At 43.5% G+C, this 23,640-nt stretch overlaps 1 protein-coding gene across 1 annotated transcript in view; it reads right to left on the bottom strand.

Moving 5' to 3' along the window:
- Positions 1-688: 688 nt before the first annotated feature.
- LRRC56 (leucine rich repeat containing 56) overlaps positions 689-23,640 on the bottom strand; it is a 53,803-nt gene continuing 30,851 nt past the window's right edge. Inside the window, exons 6-14 of the mRNA XM_072337530.1 lie at positions 13,563-13,659; positions 13,224-13,421; positions 9,840-10,017; positions 8,012-8,203; positions 6,340-6,404; positions 5,752-5,885; positions 5,203-5,393; positions 2,644-3,022; positions 689-2,031 (exon numbers count right to left, since the gene is read on the bottom strand). Of these exons, the coding sequence (XP_072193631.1) occupies positions 1,839-2,031; positions 2,644-3,022; positions 5,203-5,393; positions 5,752-5,885; positions 6,340-6,404; positions 8,012-8,203; positions 9,840-10,017; positions 13,224-13,421; positions 13,563-13,659 (1,627 nt within the window). The 3' untranslated portion in view covers positions 689-1,838. The remainder of the gene's footprint in view (positions 2,032-2,643; positions 3,023-5,202; positions 5,394-5,751; positions 5,886-6,339; positions 6,405-8,011; positions 8,204-9,839; positions 10,018-13,223; positions 13,422-13,562; positions 13,660-23,640) is intronic.

Here is a 23,640-nt window from a genome sequence, read left to right on the forward strand (position 1 = left end):
ATGAGATGTGTGTGTAAGACTTTCTTCCTTAAATGTCTCCTGGGCTTCTTCCTCCTTGGCAGTCAAAGACGGCATCTCCTCTTCATCTGGCAATGGAGATGAATGTGTTCCAAGCACAAAGCAGCCCATTTCTACAAAGCCTTCAACACAAGTGAGCACAGCAGCCATGACCAGTAAGAGCTGCACTATGTATAAAGCTGTGATGAGGACACTGGACAGGCTGGCATCCCCGTGGCATTTTGCTTACCCTGGAAGCAGTGACAGACAAGCAGTGTGGCAGCCTCACAGCTGGTGGAAACATCCCTACCCAAGGCAGGGGTTGGAACTGGATGTGCTGTAAGGTCCTTTCCAATCCAAGCCGCTCCATGATCAAGAGGTAAAGCAGACACCTTATCCTGATCTATAATTTAGCAATGTAAGGACAAATCCCTTTCTTCTGATCACATCTCTGCACTCTCTCCCCATTGCAGTGATGCTCCTTGCCCCAGACACGCACAGATCCAAGTGTTGTTCACTGAGAGAAGAGCTCCCAGGCCGTTCTGAGAGCAGTTCCCAAATCTGTACCCAGCGTTCTGCACCCACACAACAACACGTGCAGCCCACCCCATTTTCCAAGCACAAAAACCCACTTCAAAGAGCATGCTCCTACCCATCATCCAGTTACAGCCCTGCACAAGAAGAGCCCAAATGTTATCCTGCTGCAGACTATTTCTGAACTGTGCTGCCACTTCCTTGGGTCAGGTTCTTTGTGGCCCATGTTCACAGCCAGTGGCACTGACAGAGAGTCAGTTTGAGGAGCCTGTGTCATGGAATCACACACCAAGTTGTTTTTGGTGCTTTTTTGATGGATAATTTCCTCTCATGCCCACCGAAACTGGGCAAATGAGCTTCCAGCTGCAGGCTGTTTTGTAAGAGAAAGCAGAGCACCACAACAAGGCAAAGATTTTGGGCTTTCTCTGCCATTCTGTTCCTTTACTTTTAGCTGATTGGTAGAAGGAAGACATAAAACAATTAATTAACTTGTCACATAATTACTGTTTCATCAAGTGATTTTAAAATAGATATCTAACACAGTAACAGGAACTGTGAGAAATGTGATGATGCTCAGTTTCAGACTGCAACATCAATGAAATCATAAGGCACAGCCACTGGGATCAACACCCCAGTCTGCAGCCCCCAAAACCAGCTCTTCTGAACCTCCGCCAACCATAAAGCAAATGCCCCACTGAAAAACAAGAGATCATCTTCTTACTTCCCCTGCCTCATCTTTGCCTCTGCATTATTTAAAATGACTCAGTCATATGATATACAAACATGTTTAGGTCAATGCTGCCTTGAACCCTTGGCTTTGCCCCTGAACGCTGAGTTATGCAAAAGACACACAGCAGGGATGCTTGTAGGCCAGGATACTGAGCGTGGGGGGGGATGCCGCACGTCTCCCACTCCCTCCAGCCCACCCTGGAACTGGCAGGCACTGAGTCCTGCTGGTTTACTGCCACTGCCTCACCCACAGAGCAGGGCAGGAGGCAGAAGAGAGGAAATCCATTAAGAGTTGTTCTGTTTTAGTTCATGAAGGCTGCAAAAAATAACCACATTTGCTGTTGTAAGAGGTTGATTAGCTCTTCTGTTGACCAGCAGGTGCTCTTTAAAGAAAGCGCTTCTGAACCAGCTGTAGCCTTAATTGAGGCAAATCATGGCATTTGTTCTAACTGTTCTACTTGCACAGCTCTGCTTTTATCTCACAGAGGCAGCTGAAAGATGGCACTGATCCTCCAAGTGTCAGGACTGCACGCAGTGCGTGGAGGTGGCACAGTGTCAATGGGTCTGATACACACGGGCTATGAGCGGGGACTCCTGCCTTGAGATGTTGATGAGACAGTGGGTCTGGCTGGCAGCTTCTGCAGCACTGTCCCAGCAGTTGGGGGGCAAATGGCATTCAGCAGCCCAGCTCTCCCTGAGGGTCTTGGAGGTGAGAGGACGACCGGCTGGGGATGGCTGGTCACACTGTGCGGACTCCTGTCCAGGGTAGGGCTGAGGAAAAGAGAAAAAACACCGTGGTGACATTATACTCTGGGTCTGGATACCTGCATTCAAAGATGCAATGCAATGTCAACTTTACAGTAAGAAGATCAAGAAATAACCATGTTTTGGTGCATGTGACATCTACCTGATGCCTACATTATTTTTCCAAGTGTTTTATGACATGGGTTGATGCAAATCTCAAGGTAAAAAAGCCACAGTGGAATGTCAAGAACTCACTATGGGATTTACTCAGGGAGTCTCAAATGAGTACTACTAAAATCCCCTGCAACAGAGAATAATCTGTGTGTCCAGAGAGTGAAATGGAGCCATGAGGGGTCTGCAGCACAAGTCTTATGGAAGAGGAGGCTCAGGAGAGGCCTTATCACTCTCTACAATGATCTGAAAGGAGACTGTGGTGAGGTGGGGGTCAGCCTCTTCTCCTCAGTAACTGCCAGAGGAGGAGAGGGAAGGGTCTCAAGTTGCACCAGGGGAAATTGAAGTTGGATAACAGGAAAAATTTCTTAGGAGTGGAAAGGCAATGGAAGAGGCTGACCAGAGAGGAGGTGGAGTCATTTTCCCGGTAGGAGTGCAAGAAAAGGGTAGTGCCAGCAGCACACATACCTGATGCCTGCTGATCTGACAGCTGCAGGTCCTGAGATAGGTCTCGGCCTGGCAGTGATGCCATCAGGTTGGCACTGCCTTTGGGGGCTGAGGGGCAGAGGCTCCTGTGCTGCTGGCACACTGTGCAGGTTCAGCAGAGCAAGGCCCTTGCTCAGCAGCTGAGCTGAAGTCTCTTGAGTCACCCATGCCTGGCATTGCTGGGGCAGCCTGCCCTCCTCTGGGCTGGTTAGCTTCAGGCACCTTGCCCTGTGCTTCCTCAGTTCCTGGGGCTTTGCTGCAAAACCCATCAGAGCTGCAGGTGAAGGGCTTTTTGGAGGAGATGGAATTAGACAGCGGTTCTGGCTGGGGAACACTGTGCCTTCCTGAGCATGTAATGAATCTGAAACATAGGCAGAAGCACAGCAATTAACTGCTTCATCGTACTAGATGTGCTAAATGACTGACCATCTAGTCCAGCAGTCAACCCATCACCACCATGCCCACTACCAGGAGCTCCCTAACCTCCCATCCCAAGGCAGGACCAAGCACACCTGCACCATTCCTGGACAGTGCTCACCCTGACCTGTTTTAAGCACTGGAGTTCCCCATCCAGCTCTCTGAAGTTCAGTGTACAAAGATCACAGATGACTGGAGCCACTTTTTTCTTAGTCCATGTAATCCTCAGGTGCAACACACACAAGAAAATTCCTATTGATGACTTACAAATATAACAAGCATACATACATGCTTCAAAGCCATTCTATATATAGCAGGGATCCAGTTGCTTGTCTATTAAAAGACCCAACTGCACCTAACTGCCTGATGTGCAGAATCCATGGCAGGAACACTATTTAAAGAACATGCCAACCCAAATCCAGGCACAGAAAATTCATGTTTATATTTCCTAATGTATTTGATTGTGAAGATAACCATGTCAACTTTCCCTCCACACTCTAGGCGTTAAAAATGGCTAAACCTCATGATGTTTTTTTTTCATGTTTGTTTTAAGGATACCCTGAAAGAATGGCATGCCTGACTCCAGAGCCTGAAATATCACTGACAGACTCCAAAGCATGCAGATTATATAGACCTGATGCTTCTTGCACTTTTAAATAGGAGCAGTTTAGCTCCAATGACTTCTCCTTTCCTGGTCAGGATTATTTCCAGCAACAAGCTCTACTCCAAGAAAATCACACCAAGTAGGACAAACTTCTACAGTTAAGTGCTCCCCAAATCTTTGAACAAAGTCTCAACTCGCAGAAGTCAAACTGTGTTTTCAGCACCCCGCTGAATAAAGTCAATCAGTTGACAAACTTCTATCAGGTATTTGCTCTGCAAAACACGTACGTCTGCTAGGGAACAAAGTGAACAAAGGCCCTGTTTTGCATTTGTTCTGTATGAATCTCGGTCATGAGGGCCAGTTGTTTATGATTTGGGATCTGCGTCATCCATTCCATCCTTAGGTGACACCAGACTTCAAACCACTCAGTCAACCTTGCTGACAGATCTCAACAACTACACTTAAGCCCATCCACTTCTATGAGGTACAGCACTGGCACACTGAGATGTTTGGAGCATGGCCTATTAAATCTAAAAAGTGGATGAGATCACAGCAAATCATACTCAATCTAAAAAAAAAAAAATCATATTACATCTAAAAATCAGTTTTAAATCTAAATACACCATTAGATCATGGTCTAAGATTTTTGTGGTCACTGGACAACAGGCCATTTCTTTAGATGCTTCCAGTCTGCTTCTATTCTTGTTAAGGAGATACCATTTACTCTGCATTTTATACACAGAGACTTGGAATTACTCAATTATTTTTTCCAATTAGGATGCTTATGTTTTTTATTACAAACACATTTGGAAAAGAAATATTATGTATTTTCCCAAATTTTAACAGACTCATTTAGCCCTTGAAATAAATGTAAACCCACATCTCACACACTGAAGCAAAAAATGTGACTATTAACAGTGGAAACAGATTTAAGTCATACTTTTTTAATCTCCTCTACTTGATACGTACTTGGAATAACCATTATTAATGTTTCTAATAACCTTAAATACGATATTCAACAACTCTGCTCTCATTCATGTGAGTGCAATTCCAGAGAGGTCTTTGGCTTCCTTCCTGAGCAAAAGAGCACATTTCATTTTTAAACACTCTGCTGAATGTCTTCCCAGAATTCCCAGCAGCCCACTTGCACCTTAATCATCAGCTCAGACATTACTTGCATCAGTGCCAACTGGGGTAAAACAGCTCGGTTGGAACAACAGTATTTTACACTCACCTGACACCATCACAAATCAATGACACGAAATGAAAGACAAAGGCACATCCATCATCTAGTCAGAATGCTAAGCTGGTTTAAGATCGGCTTTATTTCCCTTAATTCCACAGACCTGTGTTGAAATACACCAACTGATGATCAACGCAATTGGTCACTACGCCCTGAGCAGATGTTAGATGCCAGACCCCATTAAACAACTCAGTTCCTAAGAAATACATCAGTCAACAGTCAGGTGCACTTGTCCCTACACTGTATCAACCCTTCCCTGGAGACCTGGGTCCAGTACCTGAGGAGGACTGTGAGAGACAGGAGTGGCAAGAAGAAATAGGTGAAATGCCTCCAGTGAGATCCTCATCTGAGGTGTCCTTCAGCTCACTCTCACCGCTGTTGGCTGGGATGCAGCCTTCATCCTCTTCCTCATCTGTAGCTGCCTTTGCTGCTGGGATGACCCTTTCTTGCTGAGCTGTGTGCAGGCACCTGGACAATGGGAAGTGTTTTGCCATTGAGTATAGCCTTGAGTTGAGAATATGCAGCGTGCCAAGTGCAGGCAAACACTGAGTCTGTGTATTTAGCCACCCACAGTGCTTTGACACTTACCTACAGATATGCAGAATCGTCCTAAAGGGATCAGACGTTATGTCTGATCATCTGAAAGCATTCCTTTTCCCATCCCACTGGCTTCCCTGCAGGGATGAGCCGCCCCAGCCTGCAGGGTGGGAAGGCAGAAGGCTATCCCACGGAACTACCACCAGGTGGCCAAAGAGTTTGTTTTATTTTACAGCAGAAAATGAAATCCCTGCTCTATTGCATAATAAGAATTCACCCACACTCTCACCGCCACTTATGCTGCTCTCTCCACACTGTCGGCGCAGAGAAGACGTCTTCCTGGCTCACACCTCCTCCACCTACAGAGATGTCAGGGTTTTCTATCTTCAGACTGCACAGTTTCAAGGAGCTCTCTGCAGGCGGCTGAAAAATGACACAAGTAACCTGGATGACCTCAGGAACTTCCTCCATGCTGAACCTCAGCAACCATAGGAGCCAACCCTGTAAGCCAGACTGTGCACCCCCATGGGTGTTCTCTCACTCAGTTACTGGCCTGCTGACACGAACAGGCTGACCTGCATGGCCATGGGAATGAGAACAACACACTCTGTATTTATTTAATCAACAGCGACCACCTCATAGACCTGACTATGCCAACATCAAACTGCTCATAAATCTTCTGCTAGGTAGTTACTGTAGAAATACCACCAAAATGTTGCCATTTTGACTTGGACTTTGATTAGTCAGGTTGATAAGAATGTGGGGCTTTGGGTCCACAGAAGAGAGTGGGCCACCAAAACTACAGTGGAAACTCAGTTTATCATCAGATTTATGTGGGTGACTAGGCAGGAACATGAAGTGTACAGGAAAAACATACACCTAGCTTTAGCCTCCTTGCACGAAGGGCCTTGATGGGGTTCCCACATATAATTTGGCTGAGTCCTAGGAGAAAAGGAAAATAAATAAATAAATAAATAAATAATCCCAGCATTTAGCAAACTGTGCTGTCTTTGAAATCAGTCAGCATCGTTTCCTGCATACAAAGGGATGTAATATTTTATGGTGTAGGCTCACAGTGTCAGCTCACATGGCTGACGCTGATGCTAAGAGGCAGTTTCTCTTTTCCTCCCAGACTCTCTTTCTTCCTGCTGCCTCTCTCGCTCTGCTGGTACACACATTTGAGGGGCCAGGTGGTGAGTAAGTGCTGGGAACAGATCCAGATTAAAACAGAATATGGATGTTTTTGTTTGTTTTCTTTTGCTGAGTCATTTTTCATCTGGATCTTGAGCAGAATCAGGTTCTCCACATCCCCGTGTAGATGCTCTTGTCAGTACAAGAGACAAGTCTTTAAAGGAGAGGGAAGAAGCAGTGAGCATTGGGTGAAACGGCCTCTATCAGTAGAGCTAGCAGCTAAAAGTGCATGTGAAATTATGGTCTTATTCTCTGGCAAGTTGTACTCAGCTTCCATGCGCTTTCCTGAATGTACACTAAGCTGTTAACGCCGCATTGCTTCATCCCAATCATCTTCCTAATTCCTACCTACAGTCAGGAACTGAGGTGGGATTGGTGCCTGGTAGAGGCAAACACTTTCTCCCTATCTAATCTGCCCCTTCAGAGGTGCTGGAATTGAAGAACCTAAATCTCCCCAGGGAAACAAGGGAAGGATGCCTTGAGAAGTCCTCCATTTCCTATGAGAAGTGAACTCTCTTTCTAACCAGCTGTCCTCAGGAGTCCAAGACAGCAGGTCTCAGCAGAGACATCTTTGTTCTGCACTTTGATTTTCTTGACCTAAATCACGTTCATGCTGTCACCTGCCCCCGGAAGAACAAGGATGCAGCTGAGGAAGCGTGAATGTCATTCATCCTGAATGAACCCAGGAAACACAGGGCCCCTCCATCCTCACCTCCATTTATGCTAACATGGTGGTGCTCCCATATGGCAGAGCTGGGCTGACAGGGCATGCCAGTCATTGGCACAACTGAGGTTTGAGCTTGCATGAAGATCAGAAACCAAGGAACTGAATCCTTTTACTGACCTAGCCCTGGAAACCCAAAAGGACGCAGTCGTTGATCACAGAATGGTTTAGGTTGGAACGGACTCTAAAGATCATTGAGCTCTAACCTCAGTGCCATGGGCAGAGCTGCCACCCACCAGATCAGTCTGCCCAGGGCCCCATCCAACCTGGCCTCGAATGCCTCCAGGGATGGGACATCCACAGCATCTCTGAGCAAGTAGAAATGATACATCAAGTGGTTTTTGATGGTACTGATCCTGCTGCAGCATGAGTCTGCAAAACACATACTGCACCTTCCAGCTCATAATCCACTGGGGAGCCAGTGTGCATCAGCATGCCTTTCTAAAGAACTAGACTGTACAGATCAATTACAAAGACTGAACAAGATGTGCCTAGGTTTCTTCATGTAAGCTGAGCCTGATGTAGCAGTGGCATAGCTGGGTGTTATTCAAAGCATCCAGGTTTTCAGCAGCAATAAAAACATCCAGAAGCAGGTGGAGGTGAGGGAAAGGACAAGATTAAAAGATTACATTACCGTGTGTCAAATCACTGCAGTTATCTGGAAACAGGTCTTTGGAAATAGTGGGATCTGGAAGAGGAGAGATGTTGTACAACAGATGGGAATTGCTACACCTTCCTGCGTTAACAGACCACTGTGCAGTTCCAGGTCTGGAAGCTGTAGGAGGGCTTGGGCTGGATCCAGGCTGCTTTGCCATTGCACGTGGACCTAAGAGAGAAATTTCACCTGAGTACATGCAGCAGCTGTAAACCACACCATCACAATGCTGGCATTGACAGCCACTTTACCAGTTATCAACCAGGGCAAAGCGCATACACGAGTTGTGGCAACCTGGGAATTGCAGTGATAGATTTTTTTCTTTTTCTTTTTTTCCCCAGACAGATCATTCTTACACCAAAAAGAAATGTGATAATTGCATTTCATAGTGGTACAGGATAGGATGGATTATACAAAAGCTAGTGAAGGCAGACAGAGCCTTGAACTCCCACCTGCTCAAATACAGGGAGCAGAGCAAGGCTGTGCCAGCAGCGTGTGCAGCTACCAATTTGTAGGAGAGCAAATTTCATTTTGATGCCTAAATGAACAGCTTGCACTTCAAAGTGTTGAGCATTTAGCAGCTCTACAGCGGAGCAATTGGCACTGTAATAATATGGCCATTTCATTAAGAGCTGAGTGTTAGAGACCTTCAAGTTATCTTGGCTGTAGTTGTTCCTACAGAACCACGAAACACACAGTAGATGCGAGATAGCAGAGTACGTATTGCAATAGGAAAGAAGAAAACATGGGGATGCCTAAACCTGACCATATGAATTTACCAGTTTATAGCCAATGGCAAAAATGTAATTCTAGCTACACTAGATAACAACACAAACTCTAGTTTTGTGCTCATTGCACACAGTTTCCCCCAGTCCACACCATTAACTAGTTTTCTGAACCACAGTTGATGCTGCCAAATGGGGATCACTGAGGGATCAGGTTTTAATGGATTTTTTCACTACCATAGCTACTACTACACCCTACTGATCTGGATCCGCGGGGATTAGATAAATGACAAACGTATGTGTTTATTTCAAAAACAAGCTAAATTTTTAATGGAGTACAGTTGGCAGGCAAATCGCAGCGGTGGGGGTCAGGAAGCCAACGACATTGCCCACATTAATGGGAAGCAACAGGAGCAGTTATAGGAAATACTTTGTAATATTTAATGGGAAGTGGTAAAGTGCATGTAGCGCGGTATGTAAAAGCACAGACTTTAGAAGGCTATGAGCAAGGGGACAAAAGATTTATTTTCCAGCTGTTTACTCTATCCTAATGAATGTAATGGACTTAATCACAGAGAAAAAGAAAATGGAATAGGGGTGTTTCAAGACCATGCAAACTCAGTCGCTAGTAATTTGCTGCCATTAGGAAGCGGCAACCAAACTGCCCTTGCTATTATTACATTGGAGTAGAAAATCCTGCTACTTCCATGCAACATGGGATTGATTCCTACCATAGAAAGAAAGGGCTGAGAGCAGCTGTTGCTGAAACAGCTTCCAAAGTTGGCTTCTTCTAATCACACAGAAAGAATACTAAGCACAGGTTCCCAGCTACTGTTGGATTTACTTGATGCTTTACAAGTCATTTGCATTTCACTGATCTTGGTGGCCAGCACTGAACAGCTTTCATTTAAATCTGCACCATGCTGAATTCCAGCTTCCCCATTTCCCAAGTGAAGAAGACAAAGTCCTTTGTCACTTCTCTGCAATTAAGCTTTGGCTCTGAGGAGGCCGGCTAGCTCTTTGGCTTTCCTTTTCACACTTCATAACCTGAAAAATGAACCCTGATGGGAAATCTGACGTACCTAACCATGAAATGTCTCTGGGCAAACCACCCTCCTTGATGGATTCCTTGATGATTAGCCAGTCCTCATTCATCTTACTGGAAGGAGGGACAGCGGTCTGACTTGCTGGTATTCCATCCAAATACTCCAGGTGGGGAATGAGTTTTTTCACTTCAGCTCTGTAATTGTAATCTAGTTCCTGGAGAAATTGAGAAAGTGATCACTTCGACAGTTTGTTTAACAGACTGTGGACTTCCATCAGCAGCACAACAGTGTTCAATTTGTATTACTGCCATATACTTTGAAATGCCTCTACGAAGTAAACCCATTTGCCTTATTCAACAGAAATAAATAACATCAGGAGTTATCTTTCACCGGGTTTTCTGCTCATATAATTTCTACTGAAATTATTCACGAGCACATTCTGAATGCAAACACATTCCCCCTGCCCATGGCCCCTCTGCTGTTGACGTAGAATTTTATCTTCATTATACTAAGTATAGTGTATGGAAGTGAAGGCATTCACTTGATATCCATGGAAAGCCTGGGCATCCTCAGCACTTGTCCAGCCCTTCTTCCTGGTTTTGTGATTCTCTGGTATCCACATCAACAGTATAGGTTATAGCAAGACTGAAAATACATTATGAGTGCAGCTACGCTTGGTGATGGATGAAGGCACAGCTATAAACAAGCTGCAGTGAATGAGCTGCATTGATTTTCTGGGGCAGTCTTCAGGGCATTCGCGTGTGATTTTACACATCATTAGAAGAGATGACTTATTTCAAACTATGCTATCTTCTGCAGGAGGTTGCATGCCAACAGCAGGTGCACAAGAGACTAAAATTGGCTGCTCCGGGATTTCATTTCCATGCGCTGGAACAACAACACTATCACTCCTGACATACATGGTCTCACTGACAAGCAGTGGGGAAAGCACTGATGCGGCCCCATTCTGTACATGCGGGCAGACCTGACTGTGAATAAAATCATTCATGAACCTATGCCAAGGTCTGGGACCTCTAGGCAACAAAACAATCCAGAACAGTTATGACTGTACTCAGAGTGCACCGCAAATTGTTCCATTTTGGTGGATTCCAGCAGTAGAAAGACATCTCCACTTGGAGCTTCCTTCTTTAGGAATGTTTAACAATATCTCAGGGCACTGGGACATTCAGTTTTGCAATGGAAATACTGCAGTGGGAAACAGTCTTGGATAACAATTGGCAATAAAAAGTGGTGGTGATCTCAATATGCTTCCTTCGACTTCAGTAAGTATAAAACAAGAGTGCATTGCTAGTGGCAGAATATGCATAGGTAGCTTCCCTGAGACATATCAGCCACCTATAAATGAATTGCTTGATGCAGATTAATGCCATGCTTTCCAGGACAGCACAAGCAGCATTAGAAAACCCCACAGAGCTATCATGAACAGAAACCTTTTGGTGATAGCTGGATGGCTGTACACTCCCTCCCTCCACACAGCACAGCAGCAAGGCTGGCAGAGGGAGCTCGCCAAATAAAGCGTGTAATTGTTGTTGTTAAGGGGCAGACACCACACTCCTCCAACTGAGCCTTTCATCTTAATTTAGAAAATGAGTCAACCAATCACCATGCTACCACGTACCGTATGTGCTCTGAGCAGAGTCTGGGCTGCAGCCAATCTGCAGCCGTGTCCTGCTCGAGCAGAGCATCATGTTACGCTCATGGTACATTACTGCAAGAGAGGCTGCAACATTTATCATTGGGTTGTTGCTGTTGGTTTAGATAACAGAGGGAGATGAGCTCATCTGAAAATCAAATTACAGAGAGCAAGCAGGCAGTATGAACAAAGAGCAGTAAATCCAGCTGGGCCATTCCATATGTTGGAAACAAATAAATAAAAGAGGTTTTACAGGGCTACAGTAAAGCCACACTACAAGAAGACTGAGGAAGCAGAACCCATATCCAACTCTTCTCTGTATTTCAGGTGACTTTGTCCATTAGAAGCAGGCAGTGCTTCCTGACTATCAGAATATTTGGGCTTTTCTCTCATGATTGCATCCTTCAACAAGAGAGGAATGTTGACGGAGAAATCATTGTGAATATAAACAGCTGCAAGTGTGGTCTCTGAAGTACACTCCTAACAGCTCAAAACAGAAAATGAGCGTGTAATACTGTGTTTTGGATTCCAGAGAGGAAAATCATGATAACTAAAGCACTACCTTCAGCTGCTGCTTTTACTGAGGGATATGATCAAACAATTTCATCTCAGAAACTCTTGTATCTTAAAAATGAGTAGATGTAAAATATCCACTACAATATTGAGTTTCACTGATAACACCTCTGTTTTCAGGACCAAGTCCAGGACAAGTATCAAATGAATCCTTTCATGCAAATCAGTGGTATGGGTATGACCCCTTTGGAACACACAGGGAATCTATTGAACACAGCACAGAGGATATGTAGGCCCAGCACCTGCTTTCTTAATCCTGTATTATCAGCTTCTTATGGCACCACTGTGGGACGTGCCATCCATAGTGAATACTGTCTATTATGTACCTACATATGTGTGGATGACAGTACATAGTAGGCAAGCTGCAAACCGTCCTCTGGTACATGCTAGACTTCATGTGACCAAAATGAAGAACAGTCTTTTTTGACTCATTCCTTCAACTCCAATTTTCTTCCACTTACCTTCTGAGCAGATGTCAACATGATTTTTGTTACCTCAAGAATGCTAAGATTTTGAACTAGGGTAAAGTGGAAGAGAGCACTACAGCTTTGAGGCTGTTCACACAGAATTAGATCTTCCTTACTTATTTCTAGTGGACCACCCTGAAACCCAAGGCAGATCACATATTGCTTTGTTACCATCTCTGTGACACAAAGAATCTCCTGCACTTATCAAAATACCTTTTCAGAACTGACTTCATTTCAATATGTAAGAGATGAATCACTGTACTTTCTACCTCCAGCTTCTACAAGGGTCTTTCTGGCCATTGCATTTTAACCCTTTCAGGGAAAGGACAACAAGCAATTTCTACAATACAGCTTTTGGTAGTTACTTCAAGCATCCACTCCAAGGTTTGAGAATGGTGATTCTAAAGAAACTGCTGTTGGACAGGTGATCCCCCAAAAGAATATAAAAGCCTAAAGAATGCTATCTAACTGACAAATTTCAGTTGGCACATCCCATAAGAGAAACAGTAGCTACCTTCCAACTGGCTGTAAAAAACCCCTCACAAGCAGGAAGTATTCACACAGCTGAGGTCTGTGCTCTCCTTTGTCCTCGGACATGGGAAATGCCTCCCATGTCATCACTCACATTAAGACAATTGAAAGACGCATTTCTCATTTACAGCACAAGTTTTAAAAGCACTACAAAAAAAATAAAGTTAACATAATCCGTACAAACCGTGCTCTCACCTCTGCAGATTCTGCATTTGGCTTCAGACAAATAAGGTTGCCCTCCACTGTCAGGCTTCTCAGTTTGCAGCAAAGCCCCAGGTATTGCATCTGGTTGATGTCCTCAATATTGTTTCCTTCCAGATCCAAAACCTCAAGGTGATCCAAAAAGCAAAGCGGGCACAGGTCTGAGATTTTGTTGTAGGCCACGTAGAGTTCCTCAGCAGAAGGAAACAGAAGTATTAACAGGTTCACATTAGTAACACTCAGCATTTGCAAAATGAAGACCGCAATTAAAGAGAAAATATCAAGCAAAGGTAGATATCAAATAATTGTTTGGCAGGACACGTTGATACTTACTTTTAGAGAACTGCAGGCAGAGATTCCATCTAAATCCAAGAGCCCACAACAAGTCATCCACAGCACACGGAGATGGGACAATGTGGTTCCGAGATCCCTTATGAAAGAAATAATGGAAGCTCTGCTCTATTTGAATGGGCAAATGAACTCAGGATTTGCTTCCTTTTCCTTTTAGGTCACTGCCACTTTCTTCAAAACACTTTTTTTTTTTTTTTTTTTACAAGAAATGTCATTAAAAATGTCATAAAATCATAATCCAAACTTTTCCTCCAGAGGTCCCTGCTCTTGTGTGCCAACATGTTTCTCCAGTTCTGCTTGAAAAAGATTCTTCCAAGAGACTTGACATGGTAGTTCTTTCATAAACTGCACCTATGTGCTACGAACCGAGTGAGGTTTATTCATGCTGGCACAATTTACTCTACACATATAAACCCAAACTACCTAGACTGACTCACAGGCATCTTACTCTGTACTTCCATTGAGTTACCCCTTTTGTGTTACTGCAATTGAAAGGAATAGCACTCTTACCAGATAACATTTTCCTTTCCAATCCACAGAAAATTATAATTTGTTCCATCTAATTTGCTCAGTTTGTAGCTCCACAAAATGTAGAAAATGAACCATTTGTGTGAACTCCAAACGTTCTGGTCTTACTCCAGAGAAACACACACCGACCTGTTTACCTCCACGTATGTGGAACATCCATATTGTACCACAATAGTGTCAGTGTAGAAAAAGACACCACAGAACACAAAAGGAGTAGTAAATCAAACTGGGGAACCTTCTATCTTTGGTAACATTAAGATGCACGAAACCATCACTAAATTAAAAATAATACTACTACTAATAAAATGCATTGCCTCATTAAATCCCAAGCCAACCAAAAGCCCAAAATTCTTTCCCATAGCTGTGATACCAGACCATCTGCATTATAAGTTACAAATTAATTGAAGCAGGCAACTAAACACAAGGACGGCTTATCAGAGGAGGCAGAGGCTCAGCTGGAGTTCCTACAGAGAGGCTCTTGGACTTCAAAACTGTGGATTAGTGATCTTGTATAATATATACTTTAATGCATTTTCTAGGGAAAAATTGCAGAAGATAGAAGAATATGGTCACAGAGTCTCTTCTCATCTTGGAGTACACGTAACAGCTTGCTTATTTGTGCCTTATCTCTACGGGCCATGGGGAAAAAGAACAGCTTTGTGCTGCCCTCAGAGAACTTTGTGCAGCTTTGATGCAGCTTTGCAGCAAAAGAGACCGCAGCAAATTGCATGCTCCAGGGCTGCTGCACACCCAGTCAACCCACGGGCTCAGGAGTGCTTTCACAAGAGAGATTAAGGTATTATTATCCATACTTCTTTCTTATTTTTCCACTGTCTGAACACTTGGGACAAGCCACAGTAGGAAAAAGGGGACTGTAGAAGGCAAAACAAGGGATCCAACAGGCAGTTTGCCAAACACAGGGATAGAAAGGAGCTTCCAGGCTGAAACAAACAGGTCTGGGGGGTTCTGACCCCCCTGCCTAGTGTGGTATGGTTTGTTCATGGCTATTATTCAGATCTGCCTCACTTTAACCCTTCCCTAACTGCCAGTGGTGCCTCAGAAGGGCTCCCCCTCTGCCTGCTGAAGATGTAAGTAAGCACATTCAGATACATCAGTACAAACCCTTTCGGTAAGGTTCTATGGCCTCTTAAGTATGGGCAGGGCAGATGCTCAAATGGTCAAAGCAAAGCAAGTCAGAAAAATCTCTGTCAAACGGCATATTTCTCTGTCAAAGGCTGTTCCTGTATGTCACCACACCTCCAGACCTTGTAAAAGAGTTTCCAGAAACTCTCTGCACTGTGCTTATTTCATAAACAGAGCAAACAGTCGTCCCAAAGCGTCCTTAAGGAACAGATGCCTTCCACAGCAAGAGTTACAGAAATTTATTATTAGATTTGTAAGCTGCGTGCCCATAATAAGAAAGAAATCAAATTAAATGTTAAAGCAGAACCTATCATTGACCAAAGCTAATACACCAATAAGCTCTAATATAGCAGGCACTAGTAATGCAAAGGAAATACATTGCTCACTTCATGGCCCACTTAGAGCACTGATCAGTTTTTTAATTTTCAGGCTAATTTTGGTGCAGAATCACCTTTTCTGTAAACCAAAGGACACAAGTCAACGAGAGCGGTCATCCCCATTGTCACACTGCTGAAACAAGTGCTTCTGATGGGCACCGTTTATTGGTCTAGCAAAAGGGAGGACAACCCTAACGTGATTTCCTTAGACGTGGCATGATACAATTCATGATTTCAATTGTCTTGTACTTCTTACTTAATGGTGTTTTACCACAAAAAGAGTTTTTGATAATATGCTTGTTATTGTTATTTATCTTTCTTAACACGCTGGGTGGCACAACAAAGGCATTCCCAGGTAGCTTTACACAAAGCCCTATGAAGAAACAGCCATCTCTTCTCCTGCAAACATCTCTTAACACATTTGGAAGAAGCAGTCCTTGCTCCTGCCTAGAGGTCAAATGGCCTGAGTTAAACCATATTTTTGCCTGTGTGTGAATTGGACAGTTATGGTTTTCAGTTCCAGCACTGGCTTTGGCTAAATCAAGTGCACATGAATATGACCAGCTCGTGCTCAAACTGCCTATGGAGTCATGCACAGCTCTGTATTCACTGTGAATTATGAGCTAATGCATCTCCTGGCTGCTGGAGGGGTGAACTTTTTGGGTCACAGTCAAATATTGGCCCTGCGGCTCTTTACTCCGGCATCCACAGTGAGTGATCTTCAGTTTCAGACATTACTGCAGCAAACTGCACCTGCAAATATTTTATTTGGTGACTAACAAAAGGCTCATCTGAAAGCTGTGTCAATCTCACTGCAATATCAGAAGAACTCCCTCATTAATTACTGTACAGATGATCTTTCCCAAGAGTACGGCTGCTGTAAGGCTGCAGGGTTAAACAGCAGCATAGCTTGGAGCAAGCAACTCCCAACAGACAACTGCATGCACCTGCACTTCTGAAAACACTTCTGAAATATCCCAGCTAGGGAGAGGAGAACTTCAGAGCATGCAAGAGTCAAGGGAGTGCCTCCTCTGGGCCTATCCCTGCTGCATCTGGCACATACAGCTTCCAAGGGTCAGGGAAATGTGGGTTTGTAAGCATGCATAGAATCATAAAGGTTGGAAAAGATCTCTAGAATCATCTAAGTCCTACCCTGCTGATCCCACTGGCCACATCCCTCAGCACCACACCTTCACAGCTCTTGAACACCTCCAGGGTGGTCTTCTACCGCTTCCCTGGGCAGCCTGTGCCAGTGCCTCACCTCTCTTTCTGAGAAAAAATGTTTCCCAATAGCCAACCTGAACCTCCTCTGGCACAACTTCAGGCCATTACTTCACTGCGTGCGTGCAAGAGTGATGTGCAAACAATTAGCAGATAGAAGGAATCAAAGGACACTACAGTGGAAATACAGCCTCATTAACATACACATCAGCTAATTCAGTTCCAGTAGACAAGTGTCCTATCCCAAGTGATGTGGAAGTTGGTAACTTCACAGGAAGGGGAAGGAATTAATGGGCAAACAGCCATAAATTTTGCAGTAGTTTGTATGGGCCAGGTCTGATGCAGAAAGACAGAGCACAGGGTGAGAATGTGTGCATCATCACTCTGTGACAAGCAGGATTACAGTCTCTGAGATCATCAAACAAACATCCTCTGGATTAATTACCCCACAAACATAACGGCACATTTGCCTACAGAATATATGCTGAACACTCAATCACATTTTTAGCTCTTAAAAGTGCTACAAAACCAACACAGGCTTCCTTAGTTCCATTCTGACGCTTACATATATTCATACATAACCTTTTTCCCCCCTCATGAAAACGAATAAACAGAAGGTTTTGAAAGCTCCAGACACTGCTGCAGGGAATGGAACTCATTGAACAGCTTTGTGTTCTGTGAGGGTCTTGGCAACACCCTCCCACTTGTGCACAACCATTCAAGATTTTTTCCCATGAAATGCGATGCTCCCATCTTGTCATCACTCCCCAAAGCTGGGGGGAGAGCACAGGGGCAAGGAACGGTTTGGCTCACAACACCTAATAATAGTTTGAGAAATAATAACATGTCCTTCCATTAATCCAGCCTCCTTGTACTTCAGGGATTGACTTGTTTGAGCCAAAATTCTGCTGGATGGAGACCAGACCTACACAGCCAAATCCTGTTCTTGGTTTCACTACAATAAATCTCAGGTAGCTCCACTGAGCTCATGCTACCCAGTAAACACAGCAGCACAGTCCTAACAGAGCCCAGTCCTGCACATCCATCAGCTTCAAGATCATCGTTTCTTTTGGAAATTGCTTTAGAATCATCCACCTATAAATAAAATATGAAACCCACTGAACCTGCAGACAATTCTTGAAAGCACACTCGCATCTGTGAAATAAATCTGCAGTAGCAATATATCTGAAATTGGGCTTGATGCTGGTATTTACTTTTAAAGGTCACTCAAAGTGAACACGCTGGTGATTGGAGGGAATCTGAGTTTAAGAGTGACTGAGCTAATGTCTTACAAAGCAAAGAAAGAAAACCACTGATCTACGGAGATCAAGCTGCACTTATCAAGCCATACAGCGATGACAACGATCCAGTCCATATGTCAGTACACAATGATTCTGTTGTACTGATAATTCTGACATCAGAAGCAAAAACTTTTAAGGCCTCGATGTTATTTAAATCAGTAACACATGTTCCAATAGGAAGCTTACAAATAGTTTCATTGTACTCTCAAATAGCTGTAAAGCGTTCAGAATTGTAAAACTGATTGTATGCACGTGTTGCCCTTGATCAAATCCATCACACACCCCAACCCTGCAAGCAATGCTAAGGCAATGTCCTCATGTCCCTTGCAGTGTCCTTTTGCTATCAAGTCCAACTTTGCATATGAATGCCAAGAGCTGGCTGCAGAGAGATGCTTCGAAGTACTACAGCCTTGCTTGGTTTTGTGCCTACTCTCTAAAATTCAAGTAGCAAGATGCTACAGCTGTTGGCTTGGATGCCCTCTGTCCTGCACCTTACAGCCGTCGTACCCGGCTGGCAGTAGGGTGTCTCTATTGTCCTATTTTTGGGGACAACCTTCAAGTGAATAAGAAGGTGTTTTCCACATGGGCTGCAGTGCTGATGATGCCGCTGGCAGCATTTCACAGTTTTATTTCAAATCTGTTTGCTTAATTATTAAAAAAATAATAATTTAAGCTCTTGGTTGAGAGCGGAGGCTGGAGACAGGGGATGACAACAGAGGGCAACACAGCTGTGGAACCACATCAGCAGGCCATTGCTATCATGCTGCTTGGGATACTTCATACATTATTGCCACTTTTCACTGGCTCATTGAATTCACAGTAGCTACTTGAAAGCCCTTCCCTCTCTAAGTCACATTGTATCCCATTTTAAGCTAAAGTGCTAGTAGAGACCAAGAGGACAGAGATCTTAGTAAATGGCGAACTGATCAGCATTGTAACTACTTGTCGTTCTGCACAAACTAACCCAGACATCTAATTCTGTTAAGTTAATAGCGTTGCAAAGTGATCTGGGGCTTTAGTTTCAAATGCTCTCATTTTTGACTGCTGTCACAATAGCTAGAGGAGAATTATGGGCTTGATCAAAGTTGATGTACTTGCAGCCATGAATAGTGATTCTCTAAACACACAAATATATACCATACATGGGAAGGATAATGATTTTTTTTTTCCTTAATTTCCTTTTGATCTTCAAAATTACTTAGCAATTTGACTACCTAGTAGCATTTCATGAGATAGCATAGTAGTAGCAGTGACCCACTCAGCTCCCACAGCATGAAAGTAGCAGGGATTTCCAGTGTGATGCTGTGGGCCAACTCTTGCCCTTGACCCTTTGTACTCACCATGAAGCTGTGCCATGGTGATGCTGCAGAACCCAGCACAGTGCTGCATCTTACACACTCCATGAGGGGGAATTTTCAAACAGAGCAAAGTTCAGACAATAAAACTGTCACACCCATGGACCAACTATCCCTCAGTCAAACCCCAGAGCTACTGCCATTTCCTATAGATCTGGCAGTCCTTCACTCTCACTGTTGAAAGTTTACACATATAGTAAGTAAAGGATAATGAAACCCTGGTTAAAGAATGAGTTATTTACAACGTAAGAACAAATCCTACAGCGCTTAGAATTTCCTGCATGAATACCTTCTAAGTCTCCCACATGTTTGTGTACCTGCTTTGCAGGATGTTTCAGGTCTGAGCTTTGGCAGAACATGACAGATATATTGCAACTTTGACTGAGTGCAGATCTCATCTTTCAAAATCAGCACTTGAAACTCCTAATGCTGCAGATTAAGCAGAGGGAATATTTCACAAAAACCCCAAAAACTGACAAGATTCTCCAGCGTTAAAAATCTTAAAACAAAACGCACAACCCTTCACAAGATTTCTGTCACTGAAAGTGGTGGTAGGTTTCATTATCAAGCCTTTATCTCTGGGTTCTCTGTATGAAGAACACATTGGGCAGCTTAAGGCAAAGAGTGAAGAATGGGTGCGAGTGATACTCGCTGACTGAATCCCAAATCTCACTTCCTAAAACATCAAGGCATTTTGGTACTTCTTTTTGCAGGTATTGATCCATCCCAGAGAGACCTGATGCGGTCTGTAACAACCTCAGGGCAGAGGGAAAAAACTTCGCCAAAGAGCAAATCAGAAATAAATCTACAGAAAAAGAAGCGTGCAAGTGGGAAAATAGCAACACGTCCTCAGCGTACAATAACGTGTCCACAGAAAATGAGAACAACTAAATCAAATCCCATATGGAGAACATTTTATAGGAATTGGATTATTAAAACTGGTTGTGCAACGAAACCCTATTTATTCCTTCATTGCATATACATACTGCTGGCAGTCACCAACCGATTAATACAATCAAGGAGTTCATTCCCTTCCCCCATCCTTCCCCTTTCCAAATCTGCATTTACCTTGCACTCCAAGGTAACATAATTTCCAAGACTTTTCCAAATTTCCAAAACATAAACTCCAAGAAACATAATTTCTTAATGAACATAATGATTCTCCAAACAAAACAAATATACAATAAACCCAGAGGCGGATGAGCAGCACTCAGAGGGCAGAATCAAAGCAACTTGCAAACACAGCACATCATGCTACCATTACTTTCCTACCTGTTTTTCCAAGGCCAGCCCCTCCTGGTGGCTGCTTGGACCACAGCTGTTGAGGAAATGAAGGTGGATATCTTCACCAGCAGAGACCTAATGACTACTGCTTCCCAACCCAACTCTCTGGGTTTTCTCAGATGATGATTATAGCCATTCTGTCTTACCACTGATGAAAGCGTGTATTTTCATAAGCAATCTCCAGCTCTGACATCTAAAACACAGCAGCTGCAAACATGAATAGCTGGGTATAGAAAGCATTTATTTGCTGCCAGGTATCTGCTAGTTACCACTAACATTGCTATTTATCATATTATAGAAGTATCCCACAGCATGTAACTGAGATCACAACCCCATCAAGGAAAGCCTTGCACATAACTCATAAAACACCATGTCTGCCCCTGGGTAATACATAAAGCAAACAACTGAAACTGAAGAGATGGCAAAATTCTGCAGCTATACCTTTTCTACAAGTAGCTGAAGAGACCACAGCTAATTCCAAAACAGAGTTGTATTTTTGAAGTCTTGGTCCAGTGGCTCAGCCACAAAGACGCTGAATTCCTATGATCTTTGAATAAATTGCTGCCATTGCCATCTCCAAGTGGTTCAAAGAGTGAGGATGCTCTTGTAAGCCCAGAGATTGGAGTTGGGTAAGTATGAGATCCCGCACAAAGCTTCTCAACCACTAAAAGCAGCTGGCACATCAGTATGTGTAAGACTGAAAACAGAGGCTAATATTTCAGAGGCACCCTTTGGAAACAATATGTATTTTGTTGATGAAGGAAAGGAAAGCAGTATACAAAAGGTGAGAACCACAGTTGTGCATTTTACAAATGTGGATACATGCATTTGTCTCTGCTGGCTGACCTTGAAAGAGTAAGGGCTGTATTCTCCCTTTGAGAGCAAACTGTAACCAGAGGAGGCAGAGGAGGGAGGCAGGATGTCTCTATCTTCACACTTCCTCAAGATAAGGGAAAAGCAGAACATCATCTACTGTCTCCTCTCTAGTCTCTCATTCTCCTGGAATGCGCAGTCCTGATAGTACACCCCCCATATTGTTTTCAAATATCTGAGAAGTGGTGTGTCTGTTCAGACAGTGGGCAGAGGCATGACAATTCATTAAATGACAGACTCACCTTAGCCTGCAGGTGGTTGCTAATGGACTTGTTGCAAGCGTTATCTATTATTTACTTAATTTGCTGTTTCACTAGCCATGTTCACACTGCAAAAATTGTGTTATGCTTACTGTCCCACCAGAAAGAAGATCACGTGAGAGAAGTATGTGGGGAAAGAGCCCTTTGTGCATCACTGGGTTGCAGGGGAGCTTCAACTGGGGAAGACAACATAGAATGTAGGGTGCTGAAGATGAGAATCAGGTTCTCCTAGGGCTAAAAGCAGACTGGCTAATGGTGTTTTACTGAAAATAATCCAGTCAACTAAAAATAGCTGCATTTCTACCCCCAAATCATTACTCTCTCTTTTTTTTTTTTTTTTTTTTTGTAATCAATAACATGAATGTCCTTAAAACCATCGCTGCTAAATAAAACTTGAGGTCACAGCAATTTTGCCAAGGTTTATGATATTCCCAGGGATGTGCAGGCATTAATACAGAGATTAAGTTTCAACTCAGATGCTTTCTTTCCTAGCTCCTGGAAAGCACCCAAAGTCCTCAAAGAATATCTTAAGATAGACTTCACAGCAACCTTATTTGCTGAAAGGCTTTCAGGCTGCCCACACACAAGAAGCAATAGAAGTGCTTTCTAAAGAAACCAACTTGCATTGAAAAATAAACGCTTTCCCCATGCAGAAAAAACAAGTGTAAAAGCAAGCACTGTTGCTCTGGGCACTGAAATAGGGACACAAAGAGATTGAGACAGACCAAGTGAGAGCAGCAGTTCTCTGTGTGTGTCAATACAGTGTAATGCAACGGGACCCTGATCTCTCATTAAGGGCTGTAAGCATTACTGTAATACAAAGAGATCACCTGTTGATAAATACCTGCAATCTTTAATACAAGTATCTGATGTGAGTTTAGAAAATAGCCTGAAATTTTATCTGTTGTAAAAGATCTGTGGCACAAAACATGTTGTATTTACATATCAGACATGGAAATTCTCTAACTGCAAAAAAAAATAAAAATAGAAACTGCTGAAAGATGAAAAAGCAAACTGAAGAATAGTGGGGAATGGGGAAAAACAATTAATAAAAAACAGATTAAAAGGAATGGTGCCCCTCTATCTACCCCTTCTGTTTGAAAGGACACTGCCCAGCAAACAGTAGGATGCCAGGCACTCCATCAGCAGCACTTCCAATTCTGGGGTCATATGTATTAAGCCACAGCCCTGTACAGGACGGTGCCACTCGGTCCAGATCCAAGAAAGCACTTGGACTAATGTTCAGTTTTCAGCTCCACTGAAGTCAAACTTCTGATGACTTCAGAAGGTGAGCATTTGACTTACCTATTCATTGGATGAGTACCAGGGAATAATATCACTAATCACAAATTCCTAAGTATCTCCATTCAGGTTGCAAAGGAATTTTTAAACACTTGTTTAAAGCCCTTGCCCCTAATTAAGAAAGAATTAGTTTGGCTCTGCTTTCTTAATTAAATCATTGCTCAAACCACTTTTTTCCCTCCCACATTTTCAGTCATCTTTGCACTGTCAAGAGGGCCCGAAGCCTTTCAGGAGGCAAACACACAGACTCTGATGCAGCCAGTCTTGGTCCCAGGAGCTGGTGTTTAGAAAAAAATAGAATAATAATTATCTATTCCAAGGCTCAAAATAAAAGCATGAGTAACATCAAATTTCCATGTGCTCTGCACCCTCAGGACCACTGTCCCTCCTTTTCCACTCTCCCGTGATGGCTTTAC

Source organism: Excalfactoria chinensis, chromosome 5, assembly GCF_039878825.1.
Source record: "Excalfactoria chinensis isolate bCotChi1 chromosome 5, bCotChi1.hap2, whole genome shotgun sequence".
Classification (NCBI taxonomy): Eukaryota; Metazoa; Chordata; class Aves; order Galliformes; family Phasianidae; genus Excalfactoria; species Excalfactoria chinensis.